The sequence below is a fragment of the Urocitellus parryii genome, chromosome 5 (assembly GCF_045843805.1).
Source record: "Urocitellus parryii isolate mUroPar1 chromosome 5, mUroPar1.hap1, whole genome shotgun sequence".
NCBI lineage: Eukaryota > Metazoa > Chordata > Mammalia > Rodentia > Sciuridae > Urocitellus > Urocitellus parryii.
Genome location: NC_135535.1, coordinates 90758062 through 90783610, shown reverse-complemented (window position 1 = coordinate 90783610; position 25549 = coordinate 90758062). Strand labels below are relative to the sequence as shown.

Here is a 25549-nt window from a genome sequence, read left to right as displayed (position 1 = left end):
GAACCATAGCTCACTGCCAGGTATTGCAGAAGTATCATTTTGCTAGCCCAGGAAAAATCCAAGTTATACACTTGAAGTATGGTTTCTATTGAATGTATATTGATTTTGCACCATGATAAAGTAAAATCATAGTTGAGTCAAGTAAGTTGGGGATCATTCATATAGATTTAGTGGGAGAAACCTACATTCAGTAAATAGCACAAATGAAGATCGTGGAAACTTGTTGAGTTCATACTTAACTGAAACCCAATCATGTGCAGTGTTCCAGAGATACCAGCAATGAATAGAATGAAAGGCCCCATTATCATGGAACTTAAGTAAAGGACAAGACTATAAACCACAATAAATATATGAAGTCAGTGATAAGGGCTATGAATAAACAGCATATGACAAGCTAGAGACAAGTATGGTGGTATTTTAGTTAATAGTAAAGTTCTTTCTGAAGGAGTGATGTTTGAACAGAGATGTAACAGAAGGGAACAAGGCATGTGGACATGGGGATAAGGTGTGGGCATGAATTCAGACAAACACCTGTGCCTTGGAGTGAGCTGGCCTGCTTCAGGACAGGAAGCTGTTGGTGTGGCTGGAACACAGGGATGCGCTATTCGGGGTATAAGAACATCAGGGGCTGATGAAACTTTTCTGTAAAACTAGTATTTGGGGGCTTTATCACAGCTACTTTTCTCTGTTGTAGAAGAAAAGCAGCCAGAGATGTTGTATAGACAAATGAACATGACTCTGTTCTTTTATTTACAAGCTAGATAACATGACTTTGTTATTTACAAGCTAGATAGTGGACCAGATTTGGCATGTTGGCCTTAGTTAGCTTCCGGCTGATACAAGGTGTAATCTACCATTGGAAAGTATGTCAGGTTTTAATTTAAATGTGTTCAGAGTCACTAGAGGATTATGAATCAGTAAGAATTGATAGGATTTATTTTAAAAAATTACAACTTGGGCTGGGGTTGTGACTCAGAGGTAGAGCACTCGCCTAGCATGTTTGAGGAACTGGGTTCAATCCTCAGCACCACATAAAGACATTGTGTCCACCTATAACTAAAAAAAAATATATATTTTTTTAAAAAAGAATTACAAGTTGTTTTGTGGAGAGCAGAAGGTAGTCTCCATACAAGTGGAAGCAGGAAAAGTTATTCAAATTTCACGCGTATAGAAAAAAAGGCCCTGTGCCTTCAATGAGTCAGCAACAATGGAGTTGACAAGGGGAAAATTATTCTTTGTATTAGAGGTAATGTGTGTGGGTGTGTGTGTCTAGGGGCCAGCCAAGGGTGACCCTTGGTTTTCAGGGCAACTGAGTAAAAGGTGGAGCATTTACTAGTTTGGAAAAGAACTTTGATAGAGAAATTGGTTACATTCAATATTCTTATTAAACATGTAAGTTTCAGGTTAAGTGGTTGGAAGTATTCCAGTCTTGCTTCCAGGGAGAGAGGAGAATGTCAAAACTAATTTTGTGGAAGAGTACATGGAGTAAGAAAATGTGATGGAACAATTTCAGATAACATTGAAATAGTACACATGGTTTGTTGTCATAAATTTAGTGAGAGTAGATATTATTGTTTACTTGCCCTGAGATATTAGGAGCTGTGGGTGAAGGTGTGAAGTAGGTGGAGAATGATTTTACTAGAACTGGGATTATTTTGTGTGTGAGTCAGGGTTTGTGGGGGGGTGCTGTGGGTTGAACTCAGTGATACTCGGCCACTGAACCACATCGCAGCCCAATTTTTTTTGTTTGTTTGTTTTATTTAGAGACAGGTTCTCACTGAGTTGCTTATTGCCTCACTTTTCCTGAAGCTGGCTTTGAACTTGCCATCCTCCCGCCTCAGCCTCCTGAACCTCTGGGATTACAAGCTTGTGCCACCATGCCCAGCTATTTAAAAATATTTTTTTTTTAGTTGTTGATGGACCTTTATTTTATTTATTTATCTTTGTTTATATGCGGTGCTGAGAATTGAACCCAGTGCCTTATACATGCTAGGCAAGTACTCTACCACTGAGCCACAACCCCAGCCCCATGACCAGTTTTTAAAAACCTAAAATACCTGGATTATAATTAAGTAATAGAAGAAGCAAGAGGGAGTTGGGAAGGGAAAAAAAAAAAAGGAATTTCCCACCATGGGAGTGATTTCTTTTGAGCATTACTTACCTCTGGCATCAGTTTAATGAATCCATTGATTGAGGCTGTTCCTTGTGACATGTCACTGGTTATCACCCAGTAAAAAGGCTATTTGCCAAAATCGTACTTTCCAATTATGATAACTGACCTTTATTTACCATACTGCTTTTGCTTTATATTTTTGTCTCTTATACAATGTTGTGTATTTGAACAGATCTTCACTAAATTGTTATAAGGTAAATAAAAAGACTTTCTAAGGTATTTACAAATAGGAAAAGAAGAACTCAAACAATCCCTATTTGCTGATGACATCATCCTGTATTTTGAGGATCCCCAAAACTCCAGAAAACTTCTAGAGCTCATAAAACGAATTCAGCAAAGTCGCAGGGTATAAGAGTAACACCCATAAATCAATTTTCTTCCCGTATACCAATGATGAATCAGTTGAAGGAGAAATTAGGAAAACTATCCCAATAGCCTCAAAAAGAAAAAAAAGAAAAGAAAAACTTTGGGAATTAGTCTAACAATAAAGGTGAAAGATCTCTACAATGAAAACTACAGAATGCTAAAGAAAGAAATTGAAGAAGACCTTAGAAGATGGAAAGACCTCCCATATTCTTGGATAGGCAAAATTAATATTGTCAAAATGGCCATACTTCAAAAAGCACTATACGGATTTAATGCATTGCGTATTCAAATTCCAAAGACGTTCCTCATAAAAATAGAAAAAACAGTTATGAAATTTATTTGGGAAAATAAGAGGCCCAGAATAGCCAAAGCAATCCTTAGCAAGAAAAGTGAAACAGGAGGCATCCCAATACCAGGCCTTAAATTGTACTATGGAACTATAATAACAAAAACAGCATGGTATTGGCACCAAAACAGACATGAAGACAAATGGAACAGAATAGAAGACAGAGGCAAACTCACATAAATACAGGTATCTCATACTAGACAAAGGCACCATAAACACACATTGGAATAAAGATAGCCTTTTCAACAAATTGTACTGCGAAAACTGGAAATCCACATTTAGCAGAATGAAATTTAACCCTTATCTCTTACCCTGCATGAAACTCAACTCAAGTGAATCAAGGACCTAGGCATTAGAGCAGAGATCCTGTACCTACTAGAAGAAAATGTAGGCCCAACACTTCATTATGTCGACTTAGGAGTTGACTTCTTCAACAAGACTCCTAAAACACAATATGTAAAATTTTAAAAATCAATAAATGAGATTGCATCAAGCTAAAAAGCTTCCTCACAGCGAAGAAAACAATGAAGAGTATGAAGAGAGAACCTACAGAATGGGAGAAAATCTTTTTCCATCTGCTCCCTCAGGGCATTAATATCCAGGATATACAGAGAGCTCAAAAAACTTAACACAAAAAAAATCACATAAGCCAGTCAATAAATGGGCAAAGGAACTAAATAGACCCTTCACAAAGGAAGAAATACAAATGGTCAACAGTTATACGAAAAAAATGTTCAACATCTCTAGCAATTAGAGAAATGCAAATTAAAACTACACTGAGATTCCATCTCCAGTCAGAATGGCAATTTTCAAGAATACAAGTAACAATGTTGGGGAGGATTTGGGTAAAAGGTACATTCATACATTGTTGGTGGGACTGAAAATTGGTGCAACCACTCTGGAAAGCAGTACGGAGATTTCTCAGTGTTCTGAGATCCTCAGAACACTTGGAATGGAACTAGCATTTATTTGACAGTTGTACCTCTCCTTGGTATATACTCAAAGGACTTAAAAACAGCATACTACAGTGACAAAGCCACATCAGTGTTTATAGCAGCTCAATTCACAATAGCTAAGCTATGGAACCAACTTAGATGCCCTTCAACATACGAATGATACCGAAAATGTGATATATATATATATATACATAATGTAATATTATTCAGCCATAAAAGAATGACTTTATGCCTTTTGCTGGTAAATGGATGGATCTGGAGATTATCATGCCAAGTGAAGTAAGCCAATCCCCAAAACCCAAAGGCCAAATAGTCTTTATTATGCAAATGCTAACACAACAAGGGGGAGGGGAAGAATAGAAGTTCAGTGGATTAGACAAAGGGGAAGTAAGGGAAGAGGAAGGGAGAGAGGATAGGAATATGAAAGACAGTAGAATGAATTGGGACATAACTTTCTTATGTTTATATATGAATCCACAACCTGTGAAATTCCATATCATGTACAACCACAAGAATGGGATCTTAATTAGAATATGTTATACTTTATGTATAATATGTCAAGATATACTCTACTGCATGTGTATCTAAAAAGAACACATAAGAAAATGATAGAATTAAAAATATATAAAAGACTTTCTAAATATAACTTTTTTTTTTCTTTTGAGGGGCTGGGATTGAAACTAGGGTGTTGTGCATGCTAAGCAAGCACTCTACTGCTTAACTATATCCCCAGCCCTACCTAAAAATAACTTAAAAGAAGCAATTGATCTTTTCTCATGTAAATATTGCATGATGATAGTACAAAGTAGTGGTAATTCCTTATATTTTGCATAAAGCTTGGGCTTTTTTTGTATGTAACTAATTCTAGTGGGTAACTAACTATAATAGGAATTTCATAATATGTAATAGCCAGAGTGTGTCTTAAAGTTTATTTAAGACAGTATTGACATAAATGAATCCATTTCAAATAAGATTTTAACAATCTGGCCTTCTCTTTGCAGAATTTCACACTCTCAAGTTTGTTTATTTATTTTTTCTTTATCTCCTAAAAAGTGATCTGTAAAGGAGTATTTATGAAGGAGCTGACTTTCATTATAAATAGAGAGTCATTCACCTGGAAAAGATCAGTCTACAAATCTATCAGTGTATGTAGAGTTTATGGAGTGGTTAGAAAGCAAAACCAAACCAAACCAACCAAACAAACAACAACAAAATATATATATATTTTTTTCTCATTTTTTAGTGGTGGATAAAGACGATATCTTTGTTTTATTTATTTATTTTTATGTGATGCTGTAATCCAGTGCCAGGCAAGCACTCTACCACAACCTCAGCCCAATAAATCTTCATCTTTAGATAATCCAATTTAATGCTGGCCTTTGACCTTGTTTCTGGTATTCTTTTAGGATTCACAAGTCTCCAAAGAAAAATTATTGGTGTTTAGTAGTAGAGAATGGAGATGATATATGGAAAACAGGATAAAGAGGACTAGTGATGTGGCTCAGTGATAGAGCACTCCTGGATTCAATCCCTAGTACTAAAAAAAAAAAAAAAAAAAAAAATCAATTATTTCTCAGTGAACATTTACAACCACAAAACCAAAACAGTATGCACAAATATACATGCATATGAAAGCTCCTATTTAAGATAGTAGGCAAATACAGTTTGCAAAAATATAGTTGCATTTCTAAAGCTAGCTATCCTCCTGTGCTGTTTTCACAAAATATACCTCAGGAAACCTTGCTTCTTTTTAAGGGAGAAGAGTATTCAGAAATCCAAGACATAGGGCTGGGTATCGAACATTTCCATTATCCCCAAATATTTTCTGTCCCAGTATCTCTCTTACCCAAACCCCAGGCAACCACCTAACTGCTTATCTCCAGTCTCCATAGGTTAAGTGAAGCTCACTCCTAAAGTTTTTCTTTTTTCTGTAGGGTTTTATATCATTGAAGTCATATCATATGGACTGTTTTGTGTCAGACTTCTTTTGCTCAGCGTGTTTTCCTGTTCATCTATTGTATTTATAAGTAGTTCATCCCTTTTTATTGCTGCATAGGATGCCTCTGTATGGATATACACACCACAGATCACATGTAGTGGACATTCAGATTGTTTCCAGCTGTTGCAAATAAAACTACCACAATCATTTGTGTGAAAGTCTTTGTGTGGACTTATGTTTTCATTTCTCTACAGGAAATATCTAGATACGAAATCGTTAAGCGATAGGTAAGTATGTTCAATTTTATAAGATACTACCAGACTGTTTACCAAAGTGCTTGTATCATTTCCACCATCAGTACATGAGAATTCCAATTGCTCTGACTCTTCCTCAGCACTTGGGATTGTTTGAATTTTTATTTTATTTTAACCCTGCTAATTGGTATTATGTACTATTATCTTGTGTTTTATTTTGTATTTCCCCAGTGACTACTGATGTAGACATGTTTTCATATGCTTTTGGCCATTAGTTTGTCTTTTTGAAGTTCTGTTCATGTTCTAATCTTTTACCTCTTTTAAAAAATGATGTTTTAAGAGTTCACCATATAGTCTAGGTACACTTTCTTTTTGATTAGGTATTTTTCTTAATGGTTTGTATATATTTTTTGTCCTGTTTAAAAGGTGATTTTGCCTACTTTAGGATCACACTACATCCCTGTCCTTTTTATTTTTTGAGACAGTCTCATTAAGTTATTTTGGACCTCTCTAAGTTGCTGAGGTTGGCCTCAAACTTGTGATCCTCCTCCCTCAGTCTTCCAAGTAGTTGGCATTAGAGGTGTGCAACACCATTTCTGGCTTTATCACTTAAAAAAAAAAGAAAAATTGACATGCTAAAAGATAAGATAAAGAGATGAAGTTGATTAATATGGAATGCTATGTTAAACCCACAGAAAAAAATAAAGTAAATCAAAGAGCAAGTACTATAAATAGAAAATAGTTGTAAATGTGGTAGATAGGAAACTATATCATTGACCATCTCAAATATTAATGTTCTAAATATACCAGTTAAAATACATCCCTTGTCAGAGAGGATTAAAAACACAAGACCCAGCTGGGCATGGTATAATTGTACATGTAATCCCAGCTATTTGGGAGGATGAGGCAGGAGGATCTCAAGTGTGAGGCCAGCCTGAACTGATCAAGGGCTGGGGTGTGGCTCAGTGGTAGACCACTTGCCTATCATGTGTGAGGCACTGGGTTCGATTTTCAGCTCTATATAAAAATAAATAAATGTCCATCCACAACTAAAAATATATATTAAAAAAAGAAAAAGATTCTGTCTCAAATAAAAATTTAAAGGTTGGGGATGCAACTCAGTGGTAGAGCATTTGCCTAGCACGGATGAGGTCATGGATTTGATCTCCAGTATTGTAAAAGAAATGAAACAACCCATTTTACCATCTGTCTAGAAGAAACACACTCTGTATATAGAAAGCAGCAAAGTCTTAAATCGATGACCTTAAATTTTATTTTAAGAAAGAATGGAAAAATTCAGGGCTGGGGATACAGCAAAGTTGGTAGAGTGCTTGCCTCGAATGCAGGAGGCCCTGGGTTCAATCTCCAGCAGCAGCAGCACCACCACCACCACCACAACAACAAAAAGAATGGAAAATTCAAACTGTAATAATAAAGGAAATTATTAGAGAAATCAATGAAACAAAAAACAGGAAAATTAATGGAGCAAAAAGCTATTTCCTCAGATATCAATAAACCTGATAATCCTTTAGGTTAACTGTTTAGGAAAAAAAGAACAAAAAGAAGTCACAAATTACTCATATAAAAAATGAGGCAGGTAATGTCACTACTGAGCCTATAGATATTAAAATGATAGGAAATACTGTAAATAGCTCTTTGCCAGAGAATTCAACTTACGTAAGATGGTCAGTTTCCTTAAAATTCACAAATTACCAGTGTTCACTTAATAGGAAATAGATAATCTAGATAATGTGAATTCAATTTCTTAATAGATACAAGTAAAGTTAGTTTCATGAAGAACTTGTGGGTCATCATCAAATTATACCAAATCTTCAAGGGAAAAAATAGCAAATATATGTAAACTTCCATATATTTTAATTTTCTTCTCCTTCTCTCTGCATAGACTAAGTTTTGATTTTCACAGGAAGACAGAAATCAACCTTATTAAAATAGGTTGTGTGCACTTCCTGTTTTAGCAGATATTGTTTTGAATTAGGTTTTACAATTTTTTCCGTCAGAGGCATTTGTGTGGGCTGGGCATTTCATATTTATGCCAGGGGCCCATACATGGGGCCTTATTAGATTTCAGGTGGCAGTGGGGTCAATTAAAATGTTTATTCCTTTGTTGGGGATTGGGGATGTAGCTCAGTGGTACAACTCTTTCCTTGGATGTAGTAGGTTTATGGGTTCCATCTCCAACCTCACCAAAAAAAAAAAAAAAACCAAAACAAGATGAGTAGTTTGAATCCAGACTAGGCCCCTTTGTCCTCATAAGAGCTATCTGGAGGAGGCTCCCTGACCATGTTCTTTGTCTGGTGTGGGAGGATGAAACCAGACCATTGTTTCAGCATTCTTCTCTTTTGAATCTTCTTTGTCACAAATATATCCTCATAAAACTCTTTTGCTTTCGCCTGTTTACTGGTTTATTTCTGCCTTGTTTTCTTCCTTAAATTTACATTTTGAGGAAAAAAAACATTTTGAAATAATACTTAACAAATTTCTGAGTTTAGACAGTTTCTCAGTATAATATATTTTGTGCTTATAGTTTCTCATCAAAACAAAGCTTAATATTTTTATTCTTTGCATATAGAATTATTCATGTCAGGGCTGGCGATGTGGCTTAGTGGTAGAACACTTGAATACCATGTGCAAGCCCCTGAATTCAATCAGCTGAAAAGACACATGAAAACTATTTTTTTTTTTTAAATAGATTAATGGGTTGGGGTGGTAGCTCAGTGGTAGAGTGCTCACCTAGCACATGTGAGGCATCGAGTTCGATCCTCAGCACCACTTAAAAATAAATAAATAAAGGTATTGTGTCTATCTACAACTAAAAATAAATAAATTAATAGACTAACAATTCATGAAAACACGCTTAACACATTTAGTAGACCCAAATACATACATTGTCTTTCTAAGAGTATTTGAATTTATATTTAGCAATTGTTATTTCAGTATTTCAACTTACTTAGAAATGACTCAGTCTTCCTTCCTTCCTTCCTTTTATTGAACCTGGGGGGGGGGGTGCTTTACCACTGAGCTGCATCTCCAGCTCTTTTTTAAAATTTTGAGTCAGGGTCTCACTAAGTTTCTGAAGCTGGCCTTAAACTTGTGATCCTTCTACCTCAGCCTCCTGAGCTGCTGCAGTTACACTTGTGTGCCACTGCATCTAGCTATTTATTTTTAAGTTATTCTAAACTTTAAAAACTGACATAGCAGATATGCATAATTATGACTATTTCTTTGTTTTAGAAAACTCATAAAAATTGCTGTACTTGAAACAGAATGTAATGGACATTGTATTGTACTTTCATTTATATATTTGTTCTTAGGTCTTAAATATATAACAAAGAAAAATATAATCCAGACTGGCTAAAAACCCAGGCAAAAATGTATACTGATAATTCTGAAGACATTTTCATTTTAATTAACTCATTTGTGCACTCATAGATCTGTAAGCCACCCTTAATAGAATTCCTTATGAAATTTTGTTATATAGACATAGTAGTTGATAAAAAGACAGTTGAATTCAAATTATATTTAGGGCTATGGACCAAAAATTTTAAGATAAAGCAGTTCACATAGCAGCTTGATCCCCACCCCCTATAACCAGGGATTGAATTTAACCAATGAGCCATATCTCCAGCCCTTATTTATTTTGAGACAAGGTCTTACTAAGTTGATTATAGCCTTGCTAAATTGCTAATGCTGGCTTTGAATTTGGGATTCTCCTGCCTCAGCCTCCCGAGCAACTTGGATTACAGGTGTGTGCCCCCACACCAAACTTAGCAACTTGATTTTTGAAAAGATTGTTTTACATATTTCCTCCCTTTTCTGTCTAAAATGAGTACAGGTAAAAAGTTAGCAGAAGGAAAAACAGATTCAGAGCAAAAAGCCTTAAATTAGGCATGTTGATCAAATAAAAATATTAAACTAAGTGCATATAACCAAGAAAAGGCCATAAAATGTCACCAGGAGTATAGTAATATTAGAAAAGTCTGTTTAAAAAATCAGACTGCCCAAGAATCCTGGGGAAAGTTTACTTTGGTGAGTTTGAATTGAGTTCTGTCCAAAGCTGTTTCCTTAACCTATTTTCCCTCTGAAATTCTAATACATATTGTAGCCAGACAGTATTGCAATAGAAACTCATCTCTTAGATATAGTCAAGTAATAAATTCAGACCATTTTCTCAGAATGTGCCTAAGTGGCTGGGCATAGTGGTGCATGCCTGTAATCCTAGTGACTCAGGAGACTGGAGCAGGAGGATTGTTTGAAGCCAGCCTCAGCAACTTAGCAAGATCCTGTCTCAAAAAATAAAAAGGAATGGGGTTGTAGCTCAGTAGCAAATTGCCTCAGGGTTCAGTCCCCAATATCCCCCACTCCCCATAAAAGAATGTGCTCAAGTGGCCTATAGTTTGGAAAAACATTTATACTTCTCTCTGCATTATGCACACAAGCATGCAAACTCGTACATTCAAGGGTGACAAAAAACAGTGGAGTTCAACAATTGTTTCTCTATCTGAGCCTACCAAATTTCAAAGAGCAGAAGCCTCAATCCAGGGAGAAAGGGAGTTCCAGACTTATCTGTGCAGGAGACCATGGCTCACCCAAATGTCGATTCCTTACTTCAAGGTGCTTAGGCAACTTATGCTATGATGGAGGAAGACAAAGGAGAGTTCCTAGAACAAAAGGATCCCAGCAGCTGCTAAGGACAATCTTTTTTTTTTTTTTTTTTTTTTTTTTTAGAGAGAGAGAGTTTTCGGCAGACACAACATCTTTGTATGTGGTGCTGAGGATCGAACCTAGGTTGCACGCTTGCCAGGGGAGCATGCTACCACTTGAGCCACATCCCCAGCCCTGCTAAGGACAATCTTAAGGTTCCTATTGGTGCGGTCAGCTTCTGTGGACACCAGTCCCCCTGGCTCACTAGATTGTTACCAGACAGAAGTTCAGCTGTTTCACAATAGGGCAAGTAGGTCAAGACAAGGTATTAAAGCAAGGGCAGTGATTTTGTTCGAAAAGTCAGCTGAAGGGGAAGATGGAGGATTCTCATTCAAAGTTTATCTTACCAGGAGGCTGATTTAGGGCTGGTTTATACAGGAGATGGGTGATTGCAGACTGGTAGGTACTTTCTCATAGGTGGATGTTTATAGCTAAGTGATGCACATCTGATCCTAATGGCCCCGCATGAGATGCTTTTTAGTTATGCATGTCTCAAAAACAAATATCAGGGGCTGGGTATGTGGCTCAGAGGAAGAGCACTTGCCTAACACACATAGGGCTCTAGGTTCAATCCCCAGCGCCACAAAACTAACAAAAACCTGAAGATCAGGCTATTCTTGCCATTGATTAACTTGGCCCATGTAGTTTCTCACATATCACACAATGGGAAAAGAGGGGAGCTGCCTGGAGGCCCTCGTGCTGATTGCCAAACTCATGGGAATAAAACAAATCAAATAAAAAAAATTCACCTGCTTATAGGGAAAGATGAGGGTCAGGTGAGGTTAAACAGATAGTCAGCCATGAGATCTAATCTCAACACTCAGCTTCAGAAGAAATGCAGAGAAATCTGCAAGAACTGGTGTGTAAATAGGTACTAAACTTTATATACAGCAAAGAGTGAACCCTAATGTAAACTATGTACTTGTGTCCCACACTTAATGCAAGATGTTTAATTAGGACAAACAGAGGACTGGAGAAGGGGTTTATGGGAACTCTATACTTTTTCGCTCAAATTTTCTGTAAGTCCTAAAAACTAAGAATAAAATTATTTATTATTAGTAGTATTTTAAATATTTATTTTTAAGTTTTAGGTGGACTATTATTATTATTTTAAATATTTATTTATTTTAGGTGGACACAATATTTTACATTTATGTGATGCTGAGGATCGAACCCAGTTCCTCGTGCATGCTAGGTGTGCACTCTACCATATCCCTAGCCCTATTATTATTTTTAAAAGCAACTTTGACTCAAGCCCAGGTGGACTGTGACTAGTGGAAGTTGACTTAAAATGTCTTAGGAAAGGCAAAGAGAGTCTTGAGCTCATAAATACAAGCAGCACTGGAAAGAGGGAGGCAGTAACCAGAGGATGGACTTTTAACCTATATGCCATTGCCTCCAAGATGATGTAAATATCTCTACTCTGCTTCCAACTTGGAGAAATATAAGGAAACGTGATTCTACATTGAGTATCAGCTAATTTAGCTGCAGAGACATTTGGAGTCAACTACAGATTTGTGGGTTATTACTTCCCTCAATCTAATTGAGTCAGCAATTACCTTCCAAGCACTTTTTAGGACTCCTGTAGTCAATTGGTATTATTAAATAGCTATTGATTAAAGACTTTCTGCTTTCTATCCAAGTAAATCCCAAGGCAAGGTGAGAAATATTTTTTTTCTTTATTCTAAGATTATTTTACCATATTGAAGCCATTGGACAGAACATTAGCCTTTTCTTTCTTTTCTTTTTTTCTTCTTCTTCTTTTTTTTTTTCTTTTTTGGTGGTACGAGGAATTGAACCCAGGGGCACTTTACCATTGAGCTACATCTCCAGCCCTTTTTAAAAAATATTATCTTTTGAAGACATGGAATAATCAATCATTGAAAACAATACTTCCAAACCAAAGTACTTCGCAAAGCATCATTTGCAAGGCAGTTTTCATTTTATTCCCATATGTTTTAATTAGAAAAAGATGAATAGGTATGCATTTGTTTTATGATGCTCAGTAGTAAAGCAAGTTTTATTTATTTTTATAAATGATTTTAATTTGGTTTTGGTCTCAACCTACCTTCTCCAACTAGGATTAATAGAAATTTCAGCTTAACGTGATTTGGAAGAAGGGAGTTCTCTGTCTTGTTATTTGGGGTGAAGTCTTCACATTTGTTTCCCCATGATAAGAACTGTAGAGTTGGGTGCTGTGGTGTATGCCTTTGATCCCAGTGATGCGGGAGGCTTAGGCAGGAAACTGCAACTTAGAGAGGTCCTAAGCAACTTACACTCTGTTTCAAAAAAAAAAAAAAAAAGAAAAGAAAAAGAAAAGAAAAAAAAAGAAAAAGGAAAAGGAAAAGAAAAATCCCTAGTTAAAAAAATAAAGTCTAGAAACTTGATTTTTTTTTCTCTATTGTGTTTTATATAATAAATCTTTGTGTTCATTTGCGTAACTAGACAAAATGCAGAGGTCAGCAAATCTACATTTTTCATCCTGCTGAATTATAAAATCTAAACTTTAATTCACCAGACATACATTTTGAATGTGTATTTTTAGATTAGATCAGTGATAATAACCACTGGCTCGTCAAGGATGTTTAGAAACATGGGGCATTTTTGGTTGCACCCATTGCACCCTTAGGTGCAACTGGCACTTAGATTTTGAGAGCTGAGGATGCCAAGAGATTTGTGTTTGTCCCACTGTAAATTCCAATGGTACCTGCCCTTTGTCAGGAAATGAGAATAATTATGTTTTTGTAAATGACTTCTTGTTTAACATAGTCCATATTGGCCAGACCATTTTTTTTCTTTTTAAATGGTTTTGGGGATTGAACCCCAGGGGGCTATATCATTGAACTACAACTGCAGCTCTTTTTATTTTTTGAGACAAGGTTTTGCTAAGTTGCTGATGCTGCCCTCCAACTGTTATCCTCCTGCCTCAGCCTCCCAAGTTACTGGGATTTCAGGTGTGTGTCACGACACCTGGCATAGCCCAGATTCTAAAAAGCCTTTTTAAAATTTCGTCTTTATATTTTACTCACTGTTAACACTTCATGGTTCTATTAAAAAGCACTAATTTTCAGATTTAAATTTTTTTTTGCATAAAATTTTTTGTTGATGATACAAAGTAGTTTAATTAGGCAGGAGCATCTGAGTTCCTTATGTTTGGGCTCACTGTGTTTTACTTCAAAATCATGTGATTTGGCCAAATGGTAGAACTGTTTTGAAGATTTCACTGCCTGAAATACAAGTTGAAAATGGAAGTGGTTGAGGGGCTGGGGATATGGCTCAAGTGGTATCGCGCTCACCTGGTATGCCTGCGGCCTGAGTTCGATCCTCAGCACCACAAACAAACAAAGATGTTGTATCTGCCGAAAACTAAAAAAATAAATATTAAAAAAAATTATCTCTCTTATAAAAAAAAAAGAAAAAGAAAATGGAACTGGTTGAGGGATAATTCTCACTGTACTTTCTTCAGAAGATTTTGTGTGAAACTTAGAGGTACTTGCTTTCATTTCACATTCTTTTGTTAAAGTGTAGGAGTTAACCATTAATTGGATATCATTTCATGGCAAATCAACCTTTTCATCATCAGGCACCATCTTGTTTTACTTATTATCATCATATTTTTACATTATATTTACTTTTTTAAATCAGTGATTCATTTCTGCTATCAAAGATAATCAATCATTTCATCTCATAATGAAAGTAATATAAGCAAAAAGTATCAAAGGTTACTATAAGCCTTATGCTTGAATAAATATTTTGACATGTTACTTGTTTGCTTATTGCCGTATAGCCTTTTGTGGCTTTGTGGCAAGTGGAAGCACTAAGCAGAATCACTTGAGCCTCATCTGGCTTTTAGTGAATTTGATGAGTGTGTGCTGAGGTAAGTCTACTCCCCTAGATAATTTTATTGGTGAGGCTCTGTGCAAGTCTGAATTCCTCCCCTGCAAAAAGGTGCAGAATTACTACCTATCAATCAGTATGCCACCTATCTATGCCAGAATGGCTAAAATAGCTATATTTCAAGCACCAACATGAAGAAACCTGAATGGAAGTTAACATGTTGGTAGTATCCAATGGGTTCAAAATTGGTGTTTTTAGTGACATTGTAAATATAAAATAGGCTAATTTCTCACCACCATGAGCTGTCAACCCCTCTGTTTTAGTCAGGTATTTCTCCAATGTGACTAATAGACTCAAACAGAACAACTGTAGAGGAGGAAAGGTTTATTTAGGGGCCCATCGTTTCAGAGGTCTTAGTCCATAGAAGACTGGCTCCATTCCTCAGGGCTTAAGGTGAAGCAGAACATCATGGCGGAAGAAGGTGATGGAGGGTAGCAACTCACATGATAATTAGAAAGCAGAGAGAGAGAGAGAGAGAAAGAGAGAGAAACTCCACTTGCCAGATACAAAATATATACCCCAAAGCCACGCTCCCAATATCCCACCTCCTCCAGCCACACACTACCAGCCTTCAGTTACCACTCAGTTAATCCCTCTCAGAGGATTAACTCACTGATTGGGTTAAAATTCTTAAAACCCAAACATTTCTCCTTTGAACCTTCTTGCTTTATCTCACACGTGAGCTTTTGGGGGATACCTCATATCCAAACCACAATACCCTCTAATAATTAGCTTCATCTAATCCCCAGTTCAATTACAATTGCTGTGTAAATTTCAGTTTAATGTGTATACAGACATGGCTCCCTTTCGAGATCTTTTCCCTTTTCTCTCTCCAGACCCTAAGTTCTAAATCCCTGAGGCTGATATGATTGTCCTTTGTCAGAGTGAGGAGGAACTGCTTCACTGGTCTTGCCTTGGTTTGTTTCACTAGGCAGTGAATGGAAGTCTGTATTTCTTTGGTTCACACCACACATCACTTGGCAGAAGGGATATCTCTCAAATTGAGCTGAGGCCTCTTTAACTTAAGGTCTATGCCCTGCACATGGCTTCCTGGCAGGTGGACACCATAAGATACCCATGGAAATTTCTGGATCTTCTCCACCCACTCAGGAGCTACAGGCCCACCAAAAGGCACTGTTTCTAACTCCTCTTTTGTAGAGATATAGCCTGTTGCTTCTTCAATTCTCTTGCTGCCTTATGACCCCCAGTGCTTCTACATGGCTGTGGCTTTCAACATATTTCTGATTTGAAACAGAACACATGTTCTCTTTGGAATTTTACAATTAAAGTTTTTTGGTATAGTCTCCCTTCCATGGCGAATGGCCACCCCTGGTCACTAAGCGGTTTCCTTCTTCTAAGTTCTTCTTTTGCTTTTTCCTGCTGAGAGATTTCTTTGACCCCTTTGGGGTGATGGATGAGGAAGCAGGAAAAAAATTTGTTCCTCCAGATTGTATCTACCTATTGCAATATTTCACTGTCTCACCTGGACAGGGTGGAGGGAGCAATTTCTTTCTGACCTTTGAGATGAATGCGGGATATTTTTCCCTTTCTTTTATAGCCAAGTATTCTCTGCTGAGTTGAAGCACTTCTATAGGGCAGGTGGGAAAGAGCATGTCAATTAATACTTTAAATTGTCACCATGCTGTATACAATTAAATAAGCAAAGTAAACAAAAAAAAAATAGAGCTCCTGAAAGCCAATCATTTCTTCTTTAAAATTCATTTGAAAGCAGTTGAGACAGAAGATGTCTGAAGTTCTTTAAATTTTTTTTCTTTAACTTTCTAGTTTCTTAGTAATAATAGCTACTATATTCTTTGATTTTTCAAGAATTAACCCAGCAGCACAGGGTCATTCACCATCCCCTTGTAGACTGGCCATAGTAAGGAGGTTTTCTTTTGGAAAACATGCCAGTTAGTGGTTGTCTGTCTGTCTCTGTCTGTCTGTCTCTCTCTCTCTCTTTTTTTTTTTGAAGTACTAGGGATTGAACCCAATGACACTCACTCCACCACTGAGCTATATCCCCAGCCTTTTCTATTTTTTATTTTGAGAAAAAGTCTTGCCAGGCTGGCCTTGAATTTGTAATCTCCTGCCTCAGGTTCCAGAGATGCTGGGATTATAAATGTGTACCATTGCGCCCAGTTGAATTTCTCAAGGAAAGAGGAGAGAAATTATAGAAAACTTACTTAGGATGAGAAAAACAGGATCTTTGTGTATGTGAGATGAACTTGACCTGCTAACATTCAATATAACACTGAGGGACGGGACAATGACTCTTGGGACCTGGAGAAATTTTAAGAAACATCCATCCAACCCTTTTATAAAGTAGATGCCAAAGAAAAGCTACTCTGGATAGTGATTCACGTAAAAAGTTTACCAAATAGGCGAGCCTCAATCTCTGGTTAATAGGAAAGTTTGAGGACTTTGTAAAAGGAGAAGAATTTGTAGGGGTGGGGTGTCAGTGAGAGACTTCATAGGGAAAACTTCTATATCAACTGGAGCTGGTGTGTGTGTATGTGTGTTACTGGGAATTGAACCCAAGAGCACTCTACCACTGAGTTACATCCCCAGAAATTTTTATTTTTTATTTTGAGACAGGATCTAGCTAAGTTGCTCAGGCTGGCCTTAAACTTGCAATTTTCTTGCTTCAGCTTCCCCAGTAGCTGGGATTACAGGAATGTGTTATCACATCTGGCTAAACTTGAGCTATTTTGAAGGCCTAACTCTGTCAAAATCAAGTTGAAATGGGTACTGTTGCTTCATCCTTAGAAATGAGGGAATGTGTGAAGTGCAGTGGCACGGGTGTGTAATCCCAGCAATTTGAGAGACTGAGTCAGGAGGATTGCACTTTTGAGGCCAGCCCCAATAATTTAGCAAAGCCCTAAGCAATTTAGTGAGATCCTGTCTCAAAAAATATAAAGAGCTGGAGATGTAGCTCAGTGGCAAAGTACCCTGAGTTAGATTCCCATTACCGGAGAGGGAGTAGTTGCTCAGTGAGGGGAATGTATCATGATATATTCAGGGGAACTAGCTGAAATTTCAAGTAAGAAACATTCTTGGAAAAACCCTAGAAGAAGTCCTTTATTTCTTACCTTCCAATCTACCAACCCCTCCTTCATCTGTACCCACTCTCTCTGCCTGTCCTCACTTTTAAACATTCCACCTTCCACCTCTGCCACTTCCTCCACCTGGATTCTGGATTCTAGTCTTTCTCATCTTCTCATGGATTCTCCTGCACCAGAATTTTCTTCTCTTTTCTGACACTTAAGCTGCTGGAGTATATCCCATTAATTGATACAGGAGCTTCTCTTTTTTACCTTATTGCTCACAACATCTTTTAGATAACCTTCTTTAAAGAGTTGCCTGCAGCCATTATCCACACTCCCTCAGCTCCTGCTCTCCTTCACTATGGCTCCAGGCAATGTCTGTCCATGCCACCTCACTGTGTCTTTATCAAGGTCACCAATGATATCCATGGAGCCAATCCCTGAGTCACCTTTAGGTGACTCAAATAGCATTTGAGGCAGTTGATAACTCCCTTTTTTTTCTTTCTTCCACACTTGTGTGACCACCACCCCAGCCCATCTCCCAGTTGTCCCATGGGGATTATTGCTGTTTCATATCTGCAGAAGCATTCCCCTCTTTCAGTCCTTATTGACTGGCTTTGGAAGGGAAAGACCTTCACCAGGCAGACCTGCTAGAGATTTGGGGAGTCCCCCAGAACCTGTTATCTGAGTGCCCACACCTCTCTTCTTTTTCCCCCTCTGGTGGAGGAGTCATAGGATGCCTCCTGTTAATTCTGTGAAGTCAGGCTGGATACTGAGAGCCTCCATTTATTTTTCCCCATGGTAGTGCCCTGAAATGTTTAAAGCTGTGTCCCTTCCCTGACCTTTCTAAGTAGAGCCAGCTGTTAATATCCATGTGCTGTCTGTGGGGATTTGATGTATCTTTGGTGGAGGCGCTTGCTCACCATCTGTGGAGGTTAGCATGCACCATCTTGGGCATGTGTGGGCTGCTGTGGCATGCATTACCCAGCTGCTGGGTGGGGGTTGCAGTTAAAGCATCCTATAGGGTTCATGAGTGGGCTTCTTGTTAAAGTCCATGAGCCACTCAGTAGAGTTTATGGAGAGATTTTGAGTTGGAGATAGAGCCCTGGGCCTTGTGCATGCTCTGAAAATGCTCTGTCACTAAGCTGTACCCCCAACCCTTATGGCCAGTTTTTGAGATCCCTGTGGTAGTTGCTATGGTCCCTTCTCTCTGCTTCTAGCTGCCCCCAGTCTATTCAGCTCTGATCATCTGCTCAGCAATCTGGGTGGGGTAAGGCAGAGGTGGGTCTCTTGAGTGGTATCTCAAGAGGCCAGGAAAGCTGGACACTCATTCTATTTTCACTTTCCTCTAAACAAGAGATTGCTGGCCAACAGGGTCTCTCCTGGGACTGTGTTGTGCTGCCTTTGGGGAGTGGTAATGAGGATTTGTACAGGCTAATTTTTTTTTTAACCAGAGGATAGGCCTCTCACAGTACCCCACTCTCCTAATCAGAGCTCTTGGACAGGGATGGAGGAATTTGTTGAACCAACCAGATGTTTTTCTGTAGTGTTTTTCTAATAAGAACGGCATGAGCTCCCTTTCCTCTATGGTCATATAAGGAGAGTGCTGGATGATTGATCTATAGCCAGAAAATATCCAGGAAAATAATCCTTGTGCTTTGTTTCCCACATCATTGTAAGTGACATTTCTCAGTCATCTTTATTGCTTTGAGAAAAATAGAGCTAAAAATAACCAAAATATAGAGAGTCTTTTCATTTAATTTCCTTTGAATAGGGTTTTCGAATCAAAAGAAAGGGTCTGCTGGAATCTAAGTGCTATGTAACTAGTACTTTGAGGAAGAATACAATTGTTTTACCTGTTGCCTTAGGGAAACTAGACTAGACTAGGACATCTGGGCTAGCGGAGCAGAGGTATTAGTAGAGATCAGACTTAGGAGGAGGTACATTCTCATCTGGGGAACCAGGTGGAGAGAGTAGATCAGCATTAGGTTACCTGATGAATGTCACTGGTGATGGTCTTTAGGCAGCCAGTGGGAGCCAAGCTGATGCTTGTAGGTCATTTGTTACTCTTGGGGGAGCAGCACATGCTGCAGGGGTCACCTGCCCACACACTGAGACTTTGATAAACTCTAGCAAAATGTTCCAGTCTGTGCATATTAAGTGTTCCATGTACTTCTCTTTATGTTTTTCCTTCCCTGTAAACAGGAGAGGAATCTTAAAATCCAGAAGAATGATTTGTTTTTCCCCATGTAATGAGAAATATTCTTAACCCCATCTAGTAAGCAATCTCTTCTTTTCCCATTAATCAAATGACATCACATGTAAAATTTCCATATATAAATGGGCCTGTTTCTGGTGGATCAACATTTATAATGGTGCAGATCATGAGCATAAAAGGAAAAGAAGCTGTGGAACATACCCATGCTATCATCTGCCTGTGGTGGGACAGGCAATGTGGGACTGAGAGACTGTGTTGAGCCTATGTGGTTCTCACATCTGGTAGATAGCACATATGGGACTTTGTTAATTTGAGTAGAGAGAATTGGAGGACATGGAAAAGCAGGATAATATCCATTTTGTTCAGGTAAAAAAGAAAAAATAAGCTGGGAAAAATGAGAACAGAGTACATGGGTTACATAGACATTTTGGGAATATTCTGAGAATGTTATGGGTTAAGTAGGATTTTAAGAACTTGCCTGGGAATTTAGAGATTGTTTCTATGAGAAAATGTATTCCAGCTTTCAACTCAGGATATCTGGAACACATCTCCATTTGTCACAATTCCAGAAGGATTCACAGGAATTTCACTTACTCTCTAATCTGATCTCAAAGATAGGAACTGTACTCCTTTAACCCATTAAGTCCCGATTTTTCATTTCTATGAATATTTCAACAAAATTGACAAAGAGGCATTAAAACAAATTGGAAACAATAATGAGCTTATAGAACCTTTATATATTTTTTCATATGTATGAGAATATATATATATTTTAAAACACTTTAATCATTCATCTATTACTATTATAATAGACCTCTAAAAACATAGTAATTACTTCGAAGTTACCAATTGTTGCACAATTTAAGTTTTTGTAGGTGTTCCACATCTGGGATGATGGAACAAGATGGGTTAAGCTGAGGCACCACAGCAGAAGCCTACCCAAAACACATGGTAGGCAGGAGTGATTTTTATCCCCATGGAGAAAGGAAATTTTATAGCAATGAGAGTAGGGTCTCTAGTGCTAGGGTGATATCCAAACTTATCTTTATGGAAAGAAAAGGAGTTTATAAACTATGGGAACAGGGCTGGGGATGTGGCTCAAGCGGTAGCGCGCTCGCCTAGCATGCGTGCGGCCCGGGTTCGATCCTCAGCACCACATACCAACAAAGATGTTGTGTCCGCCGAGAATTAAAAAATAAATATTAAAAAAAAATTCTCTCTCTCTCTCTCTCTCTCTCTCTCTCTCTCTCTCTCTCCTCTCTCACTCTCTCTTTAAAAAAAAAAAAAAAAACTATGGGAACAGAGCCCAAAGCTCAGGACTTGGTGGGAAAGTGGGCCAAATTTATCCAGGAGGCTGCATGTGAGACTTGGCTTCTTCCTGTGCTGGTAGGGGCTTCAAATGTCTGATAATATTGCTGGAGCCTGGAAAGTCTTCAAAATCTACCTGGCACAAAATGTGACACTGATGTAGTATCTCCTTTCCTTGTCATTCTAGGCACAAGTGAGACTGGATGGATGCTTGGGCATATCCTCTGTGTTTGTGGAATGGGATGGACTGAGCTTGGCTAGCACCTGACAGTTCGTCTGTGCAACCAGGGATATTATTTCCTGGTTTAATTGGTTAGAACATGAAACTAAGATAGTGTTTGATATGTCTTGCACAGATTTGGTTCAGAAAAATCTTAAGCATATGCTAAAAGTGGCTACATTTTTTTCTCTCTATATATTGCCTACATGCAATAATTTTGTTCTGGGAACATAATATATGTATGTTATGCATATAGTATGTATGTAATATACATGTTTACACACACACAGTCATGCTCTGCATAATAATGATATTATTATCATTTCAGTGAGTGAAAGATGGCATGGACAATGCAGTCCCATATGATTATAATGGAGCTGAAAAATTCCCCTCAACTAGTAACTTCGTAGCCATCTGATGTCCTAGTGTGATGCATGGCTGATGTGTTGTGGATGTGCTGCTGCAAACAAACCTACACACTGCCAGTCTTATGAAAGAATGCCACCTACAATTATGTATGTGTCATAATTATGTACAGCATATAATACTTAGTAATAAACAACTATTGCTGGTTTTTATTTACCTTTTTAATCATTATGTTAGAGTGTATGTACTCTTTCTACTTATTAAAAAAAGTTTGCTGTGAAACCATGTGGCTTGCTGGTTTTGCTGGTAGCAGCCTCATCCATCCTGTATTAACTGGGTATATTGATTGCATCAAGAGGTGATGTTAATTGACCTATACCATCTAGATTTGCATCAGTACATTCTATGATGTTCTTACAATGATGAAGTTGCCTAATGATGCATTTCTCAGAATAACCCTTAGTTAAGTCACACACACACATACACACACACACACACACACACACACACAAGGTGTTGTGAAAAAAAAGATTGATACCCACTCTTTCTCCTCTGTTTCTTTTATTTGTTTTTAGTTTTGTAGTGCATCAAATCAAACCCAGGGTTTCACTTTTGCTAGGCAAGCACTCTACCATTGAGCAACAGTCCCAGCCCACTATTCTCTTTGCCTGCCTATATTTTCTTTGTTTTAACAATTAATTTGATAGGTTAAAGATACTTTTCAATTACTGTAAACAGGAGGTTCATGTTTACACAGTTTTCCCAGTTGGAATGCTCTGTTTAAAGCAATGTTTTCATAGCCTACACTGTTTATTTTACATTCAGAGGTGTGGGCACATGGAAGCCATTTGCAGAAAATATCTGATTACTTGTACAATTGATATAATGTGGAAACGGAGGGCAGAGGTTTAACAAGTTTTCTTTCTAAAGCGGGCTATATAATCTTTCCTTTTATAACTATGGACAAGTGCATTTTTGAGGAAAAGGAAAGGGAACTATGGAATGTAATGAAGAGAGAAATTTATTGTATCTCTGAAAATTTGTAACACCCAAGATTTACACAGATAAGAATGTTTACAGTGATCATTTTGGATCAAATTCTGATGAGAAATGTTTAAGACTATTTCACCTCTGCATTGAAAAAATAATGATTGATTATAAGAGTGTTATGTGTTCGCTGGGACTTCTCAGCACATCTGCTACTAATGATGGATTACAAGATCCTTCTAACTTCTCTGTGTTCCATTTCTCCCTCTCCCAATCAATCTGTTGTACATCCTGTCACCAGAGAGATCTTTAAAACTGCAGGTCTGACCAGGGCTCTTCTGTCTTAAAATGTTATGATGGCGGCTCCCTCTTGTTTCTAGAAGGGGTTAAATCTTAGATCTGAAACTAAGGCTGAAACTTAGGCTGAAACTAGCTGTAAAGTATATACACATATATATATATTTTGGCCCATATGTGAAAAAAAAAAAAAAAGAGAGACACGTACTATTGCCAGGATTTAAAAATAGGAGAATTTGACAGAAAAACCTGGATGGTCTGCTGTTGTTAAATAAAACTAGAAGTTCTGGAAACACTAGCTTCCATTTCTTTTTATAATAATTTAATGATTCCATTTGGAAGGGCATGATTCCCCAGTTTTCCATAGTATCCTATACATTCGATCTTTCTTTTTCATTGACATGTTCTCATTTTGTTCATTTAAATGATCTGTTTGGTATTTACAGGCATTTAAAATTTCAACTCTTAGAATTGGACTCAATTTGGGCTGCTTAGCCTCATATATAAGCAGCATCTAACTTAGATTAACTGTGTGTGTGTGTGTGTGTGTGTGTGTGTGTGTGTGTGTGTGTGTGTGTTAATTACTTGGGATTAAACCCAGAGGAACTCTACCACTGAGCTAACCCTTTTTATTTTTTGTTTGAGACAGGGTCTCAATAAATTTCTAAGGCTGGCCTTGAACATGCAATCCTCCTGCCTTAGCCTCCTGAGTTGCTAGGGTTACAGGTATATACCATCATGCCCAGCTGATTAGACTAACTTTTTACGGCTTATTTATCACATTTTCCCCCTTGAACTTTAAATTCCAAAAATACAATTTCCCCTAAGACACTGTAATTTTACCAGGACTTTCTATATTTTATATTTATTTATTTTTATGTGGTGCTGAGGATTGAACTCACCTCCTTGCACATGCTAGGCGAGCGATCTACCGCGAGCCACAATCCCAGCCCCCATACTTTTCTATATTGAGAGACTTCTCCATTGACCAAAATATTATTTCCTTCTGGAAAGTGTTTTGTGATTTCCTTAGAGTTAAGCATTCCTTATTTTTGTTTTTACTTGAGCATTAAACCTACTTCCATTGTTGATTTTATATTTTATGAATATAAAATATAGTTTGAAATATATTTTATGTTAATTATTTGTGTAAAATAAGGAGGCTTTCTTTTGTGAGCAGCAGGTGTAAAATTTCTTGGGGGAGAACCAAACCTGTGAAGCGGCGTGGTTTTGATAAGCATGTTCAGAAGCTGGAGCTAACCACCAGGGCTGGGTAGTCCTAGGATTCAGGGAACCAATCTGGCCTCGATGCCTGAGTTTCTGTTAGGAAAATTAGATAGGAGTCATGGGCTGGGATCAGAGGGTAAAATTAAGAAGACAGGAGATTTGAAAGGAGGAGAGACATTTCAACAAAGGATTTAAAGTACAAGCCACCAGAAGAATAAATATAGAGTTCATTAAAAATTAATAGAGGTTGACCCTAGAAAATTAAATCAGTGGAAAACAGGTGAAACAGAGAGGTTCCCTTCCACTGTTTGTGATTTTTAAAGATCAAATGCAGAGACTGGTGGTTTAGCTCAGTGGTAGAGCTCTTACCTAACCTGCACAAGGACCTGCATTCAATTCCCCTTATTGCAACAAACAGAGAAATTTTCAAATGCATGTAACATCTCGATAAATTTTTAAAAAATTATATTTAGGAAAAAAATAATGTAGCAATTGTGTGTAATGTGATTCTTTTCCATGGACCCACAAATTTCCATAAAGAACAAAAAATTGAAAAATCATTGTATTCATTGTAATTATTTTAATTTTTTTATAGAAATCAGCAAAGAAGCTGGGTTGAATACAGTTGGCCCTCTGAATCTGTGGGCTCCACATCCATGGATTTAACCAACCTCAGATGTAAAATATTTAGGAAAAAAAAGAACATAGACAGCTTTTTTTCCCCTTGTCATCCTAAACAATACAGTGTCACAACAATTTTACATTGTATTGTGTATTCTAAGCAATCCAGAGGTGATTTAAAGCATATGGGAGGATGTGCTTAGGTTGTATGCAAATACTCTGCCATTTTATATAGGAAACTTGAAAGGCCCAGGTTTTCTGTTGCAGTGGGTCTGGGACATGATTCTGCATGGACACTGAAGGGTGATTATACTGGCTAAGGTGAGACCGGCAGAGGTGGCTTGTGAAGGGAGGAAAATAGCTAGTATCTCAGCTACATTTGTTTTTTTCTAAATGTAATCTTAAGTTGTCAAACTAATGCTTGTACTTGAAAATATTAGAAGGCTTGAGATAAAAGAAAATCATATTCCTCATCCTGGTGTTTTCCAGTTTCAGTCCTATCCTTTAGGATTAACTTCTTTAAAATTTTTTAATCTTTTAGTTCTTCCGGTGGTGGTTTTCATTCCACTCCATCATAATATGGCAGACGGCATCACGTGGCAAGACAG

The 25549-nt window shown here is 37.5% G+C and overlaps 1 protein-coding gene across 8 annotated transcripts in view; it reads left to right on the top strand.

Annotated features, from left to right (window-relative positions):
• Positions 1–25549, top strand: part of Aebp2 (AE binding protein 2) — a 219602-nt gene that overhangs the window by 104669 nt on the left and 89384 nt on the right. The window contains exons 9-10 of one of the 8 annotated variants that reach the window (XM_026391940.2): positions 6035–6067; positions 21772–21793. The exons of 6 other annotated variants lie outside the window; for them this stretch is intronic. In XM_026391940.2, coding sequence (XP_026247725.1) covers positions 6035–6067; positions 21772–21778 — 40 coding nt within the window. In that variant the 3' untranslated portion in view covers positions 21779–21793. Of the gene's footprint in view, positions 1–6034; positions 6068–21771; positions 21794–25549 lie in introns of those variants that run through there. One more of the 8 variants, XM_077798882.1, reaches the window with a different exon arrangement.